The sequence below is a fragment of the Cyprinus carpio genome, chromosome A20 (genome assembly GCF_018340385.1).
Source record: "Cyprinus carpio isolate SPL01 chromosome A20, ASM1834038v1, whole genome shotgun sequence".
Lineage (NCBI taxonomy): Eukaryota > Metazoa > Chordata > Actinopteri > Cypriniformes > Cyprinidae > Cyprinus > Cyprinus carpio.
Window position 1 is genome coordinate 17,716,540 of NC_056591.1, and position 16,725 is coordinate 17,733,264.

At 36.3% G+C, this 16,725-nt stretch overlaps 1 protein-coding gene across 1 annotated transcript in view; it reads right to left on the minus strand.

Annotated features, from left to right (window-relative positions):
* Window positions 1-295: 295 nt before the first annotated feature.
* nbas (NBAS subunit of NRZ tethering complex) overlaps window positions 296-16,725 on the minus strand; it is a 130,988-nt gene continuing 114,558 nt past the window's right edge. Inside the window, exons 49-52 of the mRNA XM_042777908.1 lie at window positions 15,041-15,180; window positions 12,322-12,466; window positions 11,988-12,116; window positions 296-1,218 (exon numbers count right to left, since the gene is read on the minus strand). Coding sequence (XP_042633842.1) covers window positions 952-1,218; window positions 11,988-12,116; window positions 12,322-12,466; window positions 15,041-15,180 — 681 coding nt within the window. The 3' untranslated portion in view covers window positions 296-951. The remainder of the gene's footprint in view (window positions 1,219-11,987; window positions 12,117-12,321; window positions 12,467-15,040; window positions 15,181-16,725) is intronic.

Consider the following 16,725-nt stretch of genomic DNA (forward strand, 5'->3'; position numbering starts at 1 on the left):
AGGCTGTCTGGAAACACATTTTTAATGTATTATATTATTATTATTATTTTTTTTAAATTGTAGCACATAATACGCTCAGGGTATTTCAGGTGAAATAGTACAGCCAAATACAAAAATATATTGAAAACAACTTCTGTACAATTTGTATTAAACCCATAGATGGATGCTCAGATATTACCTGTTCACATTTATCTTATTTACAGTATCTGTTAACATTTCATTTCCCAAAATGTGCAGTGCACCAAAACAGTTGTAAACAAACAGGTTTTGTGAGATAATTAAAGCAAAATACAACTTTTTAAAGTTTTAATGTTTTTATTGAGCACTGCAGATACATTTGCCTAAAGTACATAGATAGTCACATTACTGCTCAGCTACCTAACATAGATTAGTGCGTCTGTATGCACATTAAACAATCACACAGTGAGAGTGAGCCTGAAGGCCTAATCTGTTTTCTTCAAAAATAATTAATAACCCTACAAAGGAAAAGAGCAAAAAGTTGTGTGGGGAAACGATCAACCATGAAGTCGCACATACATACAGCCGCAAAACACTCTGTCAGCACACATGCAGCGTTTTCAATTCTGACTCCGGCCTGTAATGATTATTAGCGCAGGCTAGCGTGACCAAACAGCCGAAGTAATGTAATTACACCCGTGTCACAGAGCTTCAGTCAAGAGAGAGAGAAACCGACAGCGAGAGAGAGAGAAATGGGAAGGTGATTTGAGTCTTTTGCCAGCGGGAAGAAGTTCTGAACAAACACGGTCTGAACAGGCTACTTATAAATAATATTTGTGAATTGGATTTGGAACCAATGTCTACTTTAAAAAAAAAAAATTTATTCAGCTGAGACTCACTACTTTCCTTTATTGACTGATTGGCCTCCAAAAATATCTTTACACAGACAGACAGGAACATCTCTTCATGTCAGTCTGTACCCACACATACTCCTCAAAGCCATTTTCTAATGACCGAGAGGGCGCTGTTGAAGGTGAACTGCCCTGGGTGGGATCCTCGGTAGGACAGGAGCAAGGACCCGGCCTGAGCGCTGTGGCCGGCCTGGTGGAGGTCACGGGCGGCCTTCTCCACATCCCATTCCCCCTGAGCCAGCATGTGAGAGACCAGTGAAGAATACAGAGCTGTGTCCACACAACTGATCAACATCCCAGCATTCAACAGCAGAGACAGGAGCTCAGAGTCACACACCTCCTCAGTCACCTACAGAGAGAGAGAGAAAGAAAGAAAGAAAGAAAGAAAGAAAGAAAGAAAGAAAGAAAGAAAGAAAGAATAGTGAGATTGAAACAAGCCATGAAAAGGAGGCAAAAAAAAAAAATCAGTTTCAATAATCATTCGTGTGGCAAACAATCTGTGTGTGAGCAAAGCTCCAACTTCACACAAACACAACATATTGCATTTTCCATTGTATATAAACAAGTAATTGTTATAGGTAAAATTTACTTTTACTGTGTTAACATGGACACACAGCAACAAACATCCTGTTTTTTTCTTTTCTTTCCTCATAAACATGTCTGTTTTTACCCATTTACAACTTCCTCTTGCTGTATTAGAAAATACATACATTTTGAAAAAAAACAAAACAAAAACAAATATATATATATATATATATGTGTGTGTGTGTGTGTGTATCAAAGTTTCTACAAAAATATTAGGCAGCACAACTGTTTTCAGCATAATAATAACAAAAACGTTTCTTGAGCACCAAATCAGCATATCTGAATGATTTCTAAGGGATCATATGACAATGAAGACTGGAGTAATGGATGCTGAAAATTCAGCTGTCACCACATGAAAAAATTACTTTTTAAAGTATATTAAAATAGGAAAGTGTTATTGTAATTATATTGTGCCTTTGATCAAATAAATGCAGCATTGGTGAGCAAAAGAGACATCTTTCAATGTAAAAAAAAATAAATAATGATAATTATTCTTATCCACCCTTAACCTTTAATGGAAGTGTATATATTATAAAGAAGTTATGTCCCCAAATTATATCAACCCTGTTACTATCATACATTACCCATTTTAAAGTCAACCCTGTAACTACAATTTATTGGTAATTAAAATGCAGATAATTGTAGAAATACCTTGAGCTTTGAACTGTACAACAGATATTCTGAAAACAACATTTTTGCCAATACATATATATATACACACACACACACAAATATTAATCTACCTGTTAATTTAACTTACTCTTTTATGAACATGTCTGATACTATATTTTATCACAAAAACAAAAAATAAACCTGTAAAAACCATCAAACCGTAAGAACAGCTATTAGACTTAAAAACAGATTAAATCTTGCCGCCTCCACTTCAGAATAGAGTTTACAGACTCACGCCTGCCTTTCTTCTGGGCTCCCTAGATTCTGTTTATCTGTGTTATCTAGTGGCCATGTTGCACTTGAATGTCTGGAGGAGGTCACATGCGATATAAATGAGCTCAGAGAGAGATGTCCCACCCTTGTGTGACCCCCGGCCTGCTCAGAGAGACCAGGAGCACTTCTCTCGTCTTTTCGGCATAAATAATTCAACTGCCGGCTTTAGAGGTGGAGAACACAAAGGAGCGGTACCGTAGGAGTCAGCACACTGGAAAATCAATTATGTGCTAAATTTGATTAAAGGCAAGCTCAAGTCAAGAGATATGATGCCCTTTGACTGCGTGTGTGCACGTCCTCATATTAAATGCGACGTGACATTAATAGTGGATATAAAATACACAAATGCAGTTAGTATATATTGTAATGTCCTAGCACAAAGGTTTCTAATGCCTATGGAATGAGTTCAGATTTATGGTGATCTAAAAGACATACACGTGCACATACATACACACTAAATGTGCGGTCACATTAGTGAAACTTTGTGGACAAAAAGTCCAATTTTCTAGACACTTCATCAAGACACTTCATCTATGACTCTCTTCATTCAGGCCCAAAGCTGCATTTTACAAGTTGAGACCACAGCAATGAAAATAACCTTTTAATGTATAATCATCTACGTCTTGCAATTAATTATTTTTGACATTAAAACTATTTATTCTTGTTGACTAATTTTTTCTTGTGTATGCAGTGGTGAATTTCTCTTCCCTTTGCTCAGAGCCTTGTGTAGTTTTTCACTCTTATTTTCAGCCAAGACGTCTGTAGAGAGCCGTTAGAGATGGCACAGATGGAGCTAAAAGGTCGAAAGAACAGCAAGTGCAATGTGAGAGAGCAAGAGAGAGTGAAAACCAGAGAGAAAGAGTGTGTTAGAGAAATTGAGAGAGGAGGATGGAAGGAGGGAGAGAGGGAAGAAAATAAGAGGATGAAGGGAAAAGGGAAGAGCATGGAGAGAGTCAGAGCTAAAATGTCGAGCGCTGAACTGTGAAGAAAGATCAGCCAGCTGTAGAAACCACTTCATAAAGACGGAGGGAAACAAAGAGAAAGCGAAAAACAGCATGGAGGAGAAGAGAGAGCTGGCACATGGCCTATAATGTTTCAAATGCATGCCGATGATAAAAATGATGTGGCTTGTGAAATATCATTTGAATTTTTCTTCATTTGAAAGGAATGAAGATGTGAATATGAGAGAGCAGTAATGTGCTGCTAAGATATTGTACTCATCACCTTCTTCCAACAGACAGACGAGAGCAATTCCTCATTCTCCTTTATTGGAACTCTATTTCTGATCATTTCAAGGAGAATAATGAGAGAGAAGAGATGCAAATAGCACTCAATTCTATAGTAGCAAATACCGAATTTTCCGGATAAAAAGTCACCTGAATGTAAGTCAGACTGGGAAAAAATATATATAAGTTGCATCGGTGTGTAAGTCACATTTTACTATTAGCTACATTCAAGAATAAATGTTAAATATATTTATATAAAAGTTTAAAATAAACAAATTATAGTGGCATTCATTATAAACAACATTTATTATAAGCAACAATTCTTAATGAATCTAAAGTGATACAATTACCGGTGTGTAGGAAATAAAACAAATAGAGTTCATGTGCCTTAGTCTGTCTAATAAGAACAAACTGTTTTAAAGTTGAATGTGAGGAGAGATATAAACTGAAACCCTCTCAAAGCACAAACCAGTAATGTCTAATTTGCCAACGTTGACAAGCATTATTTTGCAAAAAAGAAAAAGAAAAAAAAGCATATCTGATCTACAGCATTTTTCTACTTAAGCACATTTTCTTTACCACTTGCGATGTCAAGTCAGCAATTCTAGAATGTTTTGATAAATTAATAAACTGCAACATGTTTCAGATTATTTAAAAAACTACAACTTATTTTACTTAGGCTTCTTAAGGCCATGATTACCTACTATTTATTCATTTATTTTTCATTTATGTTAAAACCTACCTTTTTCCATGTAAATAAATTTTCAAATTATCTATCTATCTATCTATCTATCTATCTATCTATCTATCTATCTATCTATCTATCTATCTATCTATCTATCTATCTATCTATACACACACACATATACAGAAAGAAAAAAGAAAGAAAGAAAGAACTGAGGAATGAACAATAGTGAGTGAGGAAGGAATAAAGTAAAAAAGGAAGTAAGAAAAAAATAAAGGAGGAACGGAAGCAATAAGGGATGGACGGGTCGATGTATGTATGAAGGAATGGATGGATGTATTTATGTATGGATGGCCAGCCAGGAGTTGTTGGCATGGCAGTAAGTATGTGTCAGAAACGGAGAATGAGAAAGACAGCGGATCTGTGCTATTGCTCTCCTCTGGATGGACAAGCACAGAAAATGAACAGAATGAGATGGCTGCATACAGATGGCATCAAAGTGTTTTACTATATTCAGCTAGAGGTGTGTGCACACAGTCATGTATTTCAACTCTCTTTTATGGTAATTCTTCAAATATTTGGTGGTGTATTATTATTAAAACCTTCCTGATGAGGAAGGTTTCTTTCTTTCTTTCTTTCTTTCTTTCTTTCTTTCTTTCTTTCTATCTATCATCTATCTATCTATCTATCTATCTTGATTTATTTGTCAAAACAATGTAATTCAATGGGACCCATTGCTGTTTGTACCCCAAAATATCTTCTTTTGTGTTCCGCAGAGGAAAGAAGGTTAAACAGGTTTGGAACAACATCATTATTGGGAACATACGTCACTAGGAAAAAAGTGAGAGTGAGTAAATTTTTCTCTGTCTTCCAAAATGCCAAAAGTGAACTTGTCAAGCTGAACAAACAATATTTGATTGAGGCTGAATATATTGCTCACAACAATCAGTGGTAAACAACCTTAACACATGAAAATAAAACGGCTTGATTTTTGTTTTGGGGAAATGTCCTTTAAAGGCCCCAGTGGTGAGGTTAATGAAGCGACTTTGATCACACTGGAAGTCAGAAACATGAGCACACACAGCCATAAATATTTCAGACCATAATCTTATAAAATCCCAGATAAAGGTAAACCCACTGATCCAGAATAAAATGTCCCATACTTTCTCGGGGTGTCTATGCTGTGGTTCTGCATGTGTGTGTAAGTCTGGTTGCATGTTTGTTAGTGGCACCCGTGCAAGATGAACTGATTAAAAGCATAATTATGCGCACAGACACAAATGTTTGTTTTATATATCATAGTATTTATAGTGAGCTAATGATATTTACAATCCTCTAACCCTACCTTCTTTTCATTAAGACTTTATTTAGTTGTTTATTAAGCTATATTGTTGTGGAAACTGTTCATACAGTAAGTGATTCAGTTTTTTCTATTCCTGTATGGAAATTTTGTTCTCACAAATAAAACGGCACATTAACAGCCTATTTATAAATCCACATACTGTTCACTAATATCTGCTAATGCACCCATGGAATACAGGAAGAGCTCGTTAAAAAATGTACGTTTTTGATTCAGTCTTTTTGTTTAGTTTTTTGTCTTTTGCGCTGGCTGCAGCGCAGCTTTAATTGGAATGACGGAGAGAGTTAGCCGTGTCATAAATGATGCATGCTTGGCTTTTCTTTTATCATTTAAATCATAAAGCTGGTTTGGATCAGGACAGAGTAGGACGAGGAGTGGGTCCAAATCACCGCTGGGTCTCTGCAGTACCGGTTTCAGAGCAGCCCTCCTAAAAACACGAAGCAAATTTATTATTATAGACGACAGCGGTGAAGGAGGGAGTGGATGAGAAATATATAACCACCAACTATTACCCACATATTGGAGCTCAGCAACAATCTAATTAGATGTAAATTAGAAAAGATAAAACCGAAGGGAACTAGAAAAGAGATTCACAATCACAGAGACTCATTGACAAGTCTGGTCCACATTGCAGTGTATTTTGGCCAAGAACTGAGGACTTAGACAGGAAGAGACCGCATGACTGCAATGTAAAGGGATCAACAGTTTATTTTGAGTTCATCTGCAGTTCAGAGAGAGTTTAATCTTAAATAGATTCAGATGCTGTGCTGCAAATAATCTTTCATTTGGACAGACATCTTTGTAAATTTTCTGTCGTGTGCTGTTTTTATCCATTAGATACATAATGCTTGATGTTTTAATGTGACATTAATCTAACAAGAACTTACGTGACAAAAGTTTTTTTTAAATCTACCATTTGCATGTTGCAGCTTCTTTGCCTTATTTTATTCCTCTCTCTAAACTAACAATGATCAATACAGCATTTCTTAATCTAGGATAATGATATTTATACATACACTAATACAAATTATTAACATCAGTTACTGTATTATGAAAAAAACATCATATTATGAATTAACATTAACATTTTTCATTTTAATAATATATTATAAAAACTCTAGTCTCCAGTTTTTTGTTTTTAAGCGACAACCACAATCATTTATTTTCAGAATTCTTTAATGAATAGAAAGTTCAAAAGAACCTAATGTATTTGAAATAGAAATCCTTTGTAACATTATAAATGATTTAACAGTCACTTTTAACCAATTTTATGCATTCTTGTAGACTAATTTTTTTTCTCTTTTATCTGGTAAATGACAGAAAATTTTTCGGCAACCTCTGAATAGATAAACAACATGAGACTCCACAATAATTGATGTGAAAAGAAGACAAAATAGGAAGATGATATGAAGCAAAAGGCTACCTTTATACCTGTGCTGAGTTGACAGATTTTCTCTGAATCAATAATGACCAAAACTGTTTTTTTTAAGTCAGAAATTGTTCTAAAGTAAAGGTAATGGACTGAGAACTAAAAATACATATAGGTGCAAGTGTTGAAGTGCCAACAATTTCCCAGCAAAATAGCTTCTGGGAGATTTTGCTGAATGCTGGCATGCCTGGAGATGGAAAAAAGAAAAGAATGACCCTTTTAAAAATGGCCTATACCAAAGTCATTCAGCCGAACTGTCGACTACTGTCCCTTTCTTTCATGTCCTCTTTCTTCACATTACAGACCCATTCATTCACATTTCCTGAACTGTGATTTCTTAGAAAGACCAGGTCTATTCACACAATGGATCGAGCAAACTCCTGCAGAGAAGAAAATTAAGAAGTGATAGTCTTAATGGTGGACTCCTTACATCTCTAGGATCAAATCTTCACAGTCTGACAGATTCTGGTCGTTGTTCTATTCCACATGCATGTTTACATCAATTAGCTTTGAAAGGTCTAATTGAAGCTTTTTTTGTCAGTGAAACGCCGTCGCCTGTACAAATGTTTTACAAGATAATTTCAACAGCAAGACTGACAAGACTGTCACATAAACAAATAGTTACAAGCAGCGCATAACTTTCAAAATTAATAACAGGCCACTTAAAATTATAAATAATAAAGGAACACAATAACCTACATAATCACTTCATAATTTCCCCTCTATTTCCGATTGTTGTTCTTAATTAAACAAAATAATCTCCATAAAAAACAACCTCATCACAGAGAATAATAAAAGCCATGCCTATTCAACATGATTCATATTCCGGAGCAATAAGTCCATTATAAAACACAAGCTTATTATGAGCAGGAACAATGCACATCAGATCGCCCAATACAAACAGAGACGGGGTGAGCGGTACGTAATTGCTCCCAGTACAGAAAGCCAATTGAATGGCACTGATGAGTCTATTCAAATAGGTGAGGAAAAAGGAAGCACAGGGGCTGAGGTGTGACCGAATACTTGTGGAGAAGACATAGCGGAAGGAGTCAAAGATGAATGATACTTGATAACTTTTGTGAAGATGACAGGTTGCCATTCGCTCCTGTGCAATGACATCACTGGTTGGAAGATCCTGATTAATCACGTATGCAACAAAAGCAGGAAAAGATGTTGTTTGGAATGAGTTTTACAGTAATGTTAATGTGGCTGAACATAGGAAGAGGTTAAAGGGGTTATATGATGCAATTTCAAATTTTCCTTTCTCTTTGGAGTGTTACAAGCTCTTGGTGAATAAAGAAGATCTGTAAAGTTGCAAAGACTAAAGTCTCAAATCCACAGAGATATTCTTTATAAAAGTTGAGACTCGTCCACGCCCCCCTGAAACGGCTCGTTCTAACATGCCCCCACATCTCTATGTCAGTATGTGGGAAGATTTGCATAACGCCGCCCAAATGTTCACGCAAAGAAAGAAGGCGTAATTTTTATTCTCGTTGTAGTATTGTTGTTGCCGCCGCCGCCATGTCGTATAGACGCTGTGTGTTTCACTGTGAAAGCGAAACTACTTTGTTTGGCCTTCCAAAAGAGGATGATATCCGCTTTGTTATGCCTGGAGCTAATCCGTGCTGGTCGCTGAGGAAATACATCAACTTTGCACTGTGGATGAAGCGGAGTCCATGTGGTTGCCGCAAGCACAAGGTACGCTCCTTCGTAGAATCCGCCTCAAGCTGCCTGCCTCTGCTCACTCAAGCCAGCCGCGGTTCACTGTAGACCACGACTCACTCTAGGCCTCCGGCCTTTGCTCACACAAGGCCACGGTGTGTGACGCTGTTTCGTTGAGAAAGAGAAACTACTTTGTTTTTGCCTTCCAAAAGAAGACATGACTAGACACGTTTATACCACGTTTATAATGGGTTTTATGTTTATGTCTCGTCGCTCCGGCCGGACAAGGCATCACAATATGTTAAGAGGCGTAACATTTCCATCACACGCTTGAGGCATTCGCCCAATCACAACAAGCTGGATAGCTGGCCAATCACAGCACACCTCGCTTTTCAGAGCGATGAGCCTTGTAAAAATCAATGTGTTTCAGAAGGCGGGGCATAGAGGAGAAACAATAATGTACAGTATGTGGAAAATAATGTTTAACCTTAACCTTAAACCACATAAAAACATTTCATTACACCAAATACACAAAATAATGTTCTTTTTAGCAGCATCATATAACTCCTTTAATAAAATAATAAAATAAAAAAATCTAACATTATGACAGTTGCAACTGCTCTTCTGAGAATGCTGCAAAATGTCAGGCTTTCAGTAAGCAACAGTTTAGAAGGGGAAACGAGGACATACTGTGTGTACGTGTGTGTGTGTGTGTGTGGAGGCTGGAGTATGGCAGAAGGGTTACTAAATAAATCAATGTCTTGAGCGTTCAGAGGGGAAGCAAACTCCCTCTAGCACTGAAATCAGATTGTGCTGATAGATTACAACAAGATACACTTACTGGCTACCACAACAGAGAAGAACAAGACACACAAAAAGACACCACAAATCATTTTGTTTGATGAATTAATTGTCTTACATATAAATGTGATTAATGGTATAACATAAATTGTATAATAAAAAAATATTAGTTTGTTCAGCTTGACAATATTGATATATAATAAATTTAAGGATTTGTAAATAAATAATGCACAGAAATAGAACAATGATATTTTGAATACTTAAAAACCTTCAAAATGTTTCTCTGGAGGGTCCACTTTAGTATTAATAATATTTTACATAAGTAATATTTTAGATATTACTTAGATTTAGATATTAAAAAAATATATATCTTGTGCGTGCACTTAACTCATAATAATTTTTACATAATATTGCATAAATATTTAAATGTGTTTCTCCTGGAGGTATTTACTTACAAATGCTTAAAATATTTTTGGGGGTACTCTTTAAACTTGGTCTTTCCATTCACACCAATGTTTTTTAGGGTCGGACATAAATCCATGGTATTTGCACAATAATATTATTACAAACAACCACAATTCATGATCAGGCATAATAATTTAGACCACCACAACTGAAGCCATATACAAGCATGAGCACACAAAAACACGAGCACACACACAAACAAAGCAGCTCGGAATGAATCACTTGTTAAAAAAAAAAGAAGAAAAAAAAGGCAACAACATACCCAAATTCATCTATTCCTTTCTGTCTGGCTTTCTTCTATCTCTCTGCCAGGTTTGGAGATGAAAGCACATCACCCTTGCCCCGAGAGAAGGACATTACTCTCATATTAAGTGAGCTCTTCTCAGTTTCATGGCTTTATCTGATCTAGAGTCAGTGAGAATGTGAGCTCTAATTGATCCTTCTGAGACGCAGCTTATCCAGTCAGTTCCCTAGTCAGTTTTTGGGCTATGATGAATTTTTAGGTGAACCCTAACAGCATCGCGGTGAGCTGTGGTGGTAGCGTAGTGGTTCAAGCTGTGCTCTATGATCAGGCTATGATAAGGGACCCTGTTAAAAACAAACTTCATTCTCTCGTTCTGAACGGTAGGATCCTTTGGAAGAATATGCAAGTGAACAAAGTCACAGGTTTTGACATACTGTCCTATCTTTAGGTGTTTGGTGTTAGTAACTGTCAAACTTGGTCCTCTTTGCTTCACAGTGGATTCATTTACTGAATATTTACAGCAACTGACATGTAAATGTGGGCTGTCATAAGCTAATCTATCAATCCAACTGACTTCAGCAAATTCAGAAAGACTGTTTTTACATCCTATTTTTAACAAATGTATTGGGAATGAAGTATCTGGGAAAAGTCTACGTGTTTTAATGCGTAGCCATTCCGACAACAGCCATTGCTTATCCAGCCCTCTAGCAGAGCTGAGAGGATAAACTAATTGATGGCGATGCGAGGGCTTGGCTTTTATCTGACCTGCAGTCAGTGAGAGATAGAGTTTACGCCCAGAGCTCTGATAGCATATATCTGATTCACAGTCACATCTGGTGTCAACAGTTAGTTTAGTTTAATTGAATCCACATTACTAATGACAGCGGTGACTAGCTGACAAGAATAAATCCTTGACCGTTAGAACTATCCAACAATGGGTTGTGAATGACAACCCCTTTTTTCACAAAGGACAGGAATACTTACATTTTTTAACCTGGAGGCCACTTTTAGAAAATGCTGAATGGCCTGGTAAACAACGCTCCAATCTGTGACCTTCTCAACTATGTTAACTTTACTAAAACCTTTTATAATTTAATCTGATTAATCTATCAATTTAATATAATTTTAAATAGTTTTAAACCTGATCTGCAAGCAAAAAATGTGGCTACCGCTCTCATTATAATAAGTTCAGCAATGTTGTAATTGTTAACTTAAACTAAAACTAAAATCATTATCATTATTGAAATAAATAAATAAAAAAAAAGAAAAACTGAAATTTAAATGAAAATTATGTTGCATAAGGCAGTTTTTATATAAACTTTTTTATTAATATAACTATCCGTTGTTGAAATATAAAGATTTAATTCCAGGCATGCTACTAGTAAGGTTAAGTGATGTTTTATTCACACATTAACAAAAAACAGCATAGACTACAAGAGTGATGTTGGAACTAAAGAATCAGCATCGGTTCTTTAAAATGAAGATTCAAATTGATCAATTTCAGCTATAATTAAAAAACACTGTTCCTGTACATCGACTGTTAGAGTGTTAAACTAGAAACACCAAAGTCATGGATAAGTTTCCCAGAAAACACATAATCAAGAGAAATGCATGAAGCGGCTTAACTGAATTCACAAAAAGTCCACTTTGTGGTTACTGAGCCATGGGGCACCAGATTCAGCCTGCGAGAGAAAATGCAATCAGAATGAAACTTACATCAGTGATGTTTTTGATCTGATCCTGGGTCAGTTTGCGCAGATGCTCATCCTCGCTCTCTGTCATCAACTTCAGAGCAGGCAGCCTAATCCCAGCGTTCAACAGCAGAGACGAAATGTACCCAATGCACTAAAATAAACACAAGTGAAGTGTGAATGTCATGCTACAATCAACATAGCAGAACTGAACTCACAGTAACATGTTACAGGAAAATTACAGAGATCTAATGCAAAGTTAGGAGCATTTTCAGCATCTTCACAGATTCTTTTTTTTTGACATTAAACATGCTGTCAGTGCTGCTTGTGTGTAGAGATGATGACACACACACTCTTACCTGGGGGTTAAGTTTGTGTTTGGTCGTGTAGAGCGATCGGCACATAGTTAGAACCTCATTCCCAATGTTGATTTGAGCAAGGCTTGAGGAGTATGCAAGCAGGGCGGATGTAAGACACACCCAGGGGTTCTGCTCCGTCTCTAACCTGTGTAGAGAGAGAGACAGGTGTCTGAAGGTGTTCAGAAGACCAACATACAAAAACAGGCCAGTGTTAAAGATGTAATGACATGAAATAAGAATCATGAATGTTCATGTGGCACCGTGAAACTTTTAATAGGAATGCGTCTGTATAATGAAAAAGAAATCCAATCATGATTATCACGGCATATTACACGCGTGCAGCTACAAAACTGTGCATATGCTTAGCTCCTGAACTCTTACAAGAAATGAGAGAAGCTTTCTAACAAACTCTACTGCCGACTGAGATTAACACACAATCATAATCAAATGCAATCGCACACACACACTGATTCCACTTATAATTGAAGTTGGCCTTTCATACACAGAATGTGTTCAACAGTACTATAGATAGTAACACAATCCAGTTACGAGAAACCTGGAAAACTAAATTACATTTATTACAGTAGTTAAAGGATACACAGGCTGGCTATGAAAACTTATTTAAAGGAAAGGTTCATTAAAAAAAGCAAAATTCTCTCATCATTTACTTGTTTTTAAACCCACATGCTGTCATTTTTACACAAACAGAGAATTTCAAAGAATCTTCACCTAGATCTCCTCTATAATACAATGATTTTAACTATAAAAGCACCATGAACGGTGCCTTAAATTGGTCTATATAATGCATGCACTGTATTACAAGTCTTCTAAAGTCATAAAATGAAATTTAAGTTGAGCTGCTACAGCTCTCAAATCACAGGCACTGAAGCAAGCTTGACTTTGTGGTGTTTGGTTACAAGAAATGCAAAACCCAATTATGTTTGATATTACTGACATCCAATCTATGCCATTACCATATTTGATTTAGTTGACTTAAATCATGCAAAGCTATCGTATGACTTCAGAAGATTATAGCATATGAGGCATAGACCACTTTTATGATGTTTTTCTTTTTAACGTTTTTTTTTCTTGCCATTTTCTGTAATTTAACTGGTCACTATAAGATTTGACAAAATTCTCATATTATATTTCATAGAAAAACAACAGCAAGTTTACAATGACATTAAAGTAAATGAATAATGACATAATTTTTTTTAGTTTTTTACTGTCTTATCTATGGAGACCTCATGAATATAAATTAAAAGTACCACCAGAACTTCGATTTCAACTCTTGTTAGGAGAATAATTTGAGGAATAGTTCACCCTTTTTTACTCACCCATGTGCCATTCTGAAACTATATGACTTACTTTTGTCTGTGCAACAACAAAGATGTTTTAAAGAATGTTGGTAGCCAAACAAGTGACCATTAATTTCAATTGTATGAACAAAATAATAATCTTCTTTTATGTTCCACAAAAGAAAGTCATACAGGTTTGAAATGACATAAAGGTGACAACAGAAATATCCCTTTAAGACTCTACAAGCAACGGTTCTACTGAATGAGAACTGCGACGCTCTAAAAGCAATAACATTAGAGATATTTTAAAAAAGATCATGGTGTGGCCAGTGTCTTCCTCTAAGAAAAGGCTGCTACCCAAAGCTCTGTGGTGTGTCGATTTCAATTGATTTCCATTCGAATGGCCTTTTCTGGGACTTACTAAAGCAAGACAGAATGAGGAGCGACAAGACAGGTGTATCAGGAGACAGCAAATGTGCCATCTGAATCTTAAGTGATGATACACAAATGGTCACGTGCACTTCTGTGAATACATGAATGTATAGTCAAACTCTCCTTTATCCTCTCTACAGCTGACTCCCTATCGCACTCACCTTTTGTTTACATGCCAAAGAGAATAATGACAAACACACCAAAACTCACATTAACGCACACAAACCTAACTTCTCTAAGAATGTTCATTCGAAACTCTTCATGAAAACAAAAAACCTCAAGCTATTTGAAAATGTGGCACAATGCATAATCAGCTGGCTTATATTCTTGATCTGAATACAGAACAGCTCTCCGATCATCAGCGCACACTCTGGTAGCCTCGACTTTAACCTCAAAAACTCATTCAGTTATATAATACACAATTTACCTCATCAAACCTACAATCACACTTAATGGTCTAATAGCACGCCAATTCAAAGACATCTGAGAAAACAGTTTTTATATATATATACACACACACACACACACACACACACACACACACACACACACACACACACACACAGTATATTGAGGGGAAAAATCAAAGAACAACAGATTCATAAGGATATTATTTTGAAAAATAAATCCAGCTTGTGGCAAATGAATACGTATTGCACGTATACTGGTCTCTTTAAAATACCTGTTTCTGATTGGTCAATCATGGCATTCTTACAGTCAGACACTGTATTTAGTATAATGACCATTAGCTTTGAATGCCATCACTGGAAACCAATCTCCTACATTTTTCATTATGTTTTATTTATCCGTGAAATATCTGTGTAATCAGTGGAATAATGTAGTTTTAACTGGTCTGATCTTCTCTTAATCGTCCTGTCAGAATTTATATTTTGTGACAATGACCAGCTGACTGTACATTATACCTTATATAATACTTTTTTTAAGTGAATATATAAATTGGAAATTGAGTGTCAATACCAAAGTCTTACCTGCTCTTGTCAGTCACTGGTGGCCACGCCTGTAGGAGGAGCATAAGGTGTTGAAACTCCTCCCATTTACTGCTAGACTCCAACAGTTCCAGGAACAAAGAGTTTCGCTGTTCCTCACTCTCAACATCTTTCATCTCACACTGAGAAAAAGGAGGGAAGCAGAGAGAAAGTCACTTGACTTTTGTACTTTTGCAGGGGAAATAAAAATGTATATAATTAAAACAAAAGGGAAAAAGAATAAAGAGCTCTTCAGTCATGACGTCTATTTGAAGGCCAATTCAGAATGCTAATTTGAATGCAAATTAAGGTTCGGTCTGGAATAACTAATACGTTTTTAAAATAGCGGTTTATGAATCAAATTTGTGGTTAAGATTACTTGAAGAGACTTCCACATTTTACATACTGTATCTAAAACATAAGTTAAGCAAAAACATATTTCAAATGTTAATGTTAAAAAAGCCATTTTAAAACAACTTACTGCATAAATATGAAATGTCTACAAAATCTCGGTACCAACACGGATTGTAGGTGGAGGGACTGAATGACCAGATATCATAAGTGAGGTGAGACCCTTGAGCAAGGCACCAAACCCCCAACTGCTCCCCGGGTGCCCACTGCTCCGGGTGTGTGCGTGTGTGTTTGTTCACTATTCACTACTGTGTGTGTGCACTTGGATGGGATAAATGCAGAGCACAAATTCTGAGTATGGGACACCATTCTTGGCTACACTTCATGTCACTTTCACTGTCACTTTAATAAATTCATATTAAAATTAAAGGGGAAGTTAACATTAACCATAGACTCATTAAAACTTCCTGAAGGAATCCATGGCTTGAAAATGCTAATTCTCTTCCTGGTTTTTAGGACTGTAAACTGAACAGCTATACCAAGCACAAGACTAAAATGCATGACCAAACAGTAAACATGCAAATATCTGGGACTGAAAGCAGAAGATAAAGTATTTGACTTATCAGCTAATCATAAGCCAAGACTAAATCTGTGAGAGGCAGAACATCTTTCAGGCTACAGCACTAAAATGTAAAGACAGCATGTTTACAGATAGAGAGAGCTGGCAGGAGAATTCACGAATAGCAGAGGGGCTAAACATGAAAAGACAAACCAAGAGAAATAGAAGGAGAAGGAGAGAGGGCTTGAAACTGCTAGACTGGCACACACACACAGAATTCAATGACTTCTGTGGCAAAAAAAATGAATTCTCCCCTGTGGTGACACTTATTCCTGTTCTCCGCCAAAACAGGGAGGCGGAGAGAGAAAGTAATTAATTTCCCTTCAGTGCAATGTGAGCGCAATTTAACAGCTGAGAAAATGTCTGATTTCTGAAGGGAAACACAAAAAACGTCAAAGAGCCATTCCATGCCATGGTACCAGCATGCTTCAAGAATGACAGAAAATAGCTGAAAGCTCAGGGGGAAAAAAAAACAGATCAAAATGACTGTGGGTAAAAAAAACTTAGTTGGAGTAAAACCAAAGGATATGGCAACTGTTTTGGTTTGCAGTTGTGATGAAGGTCATAAAACACATGTAATATGCATCAACATGTGCCATACACAGGCTAATAACATCATGTCCGTTTGAACAAACACTTTTTTGAATCTTCCTCAAATTTTTAAACCAAGTAGACTATGAAGGCAACTGAAAATGTAAAAAATACATTTTCAGTTTTG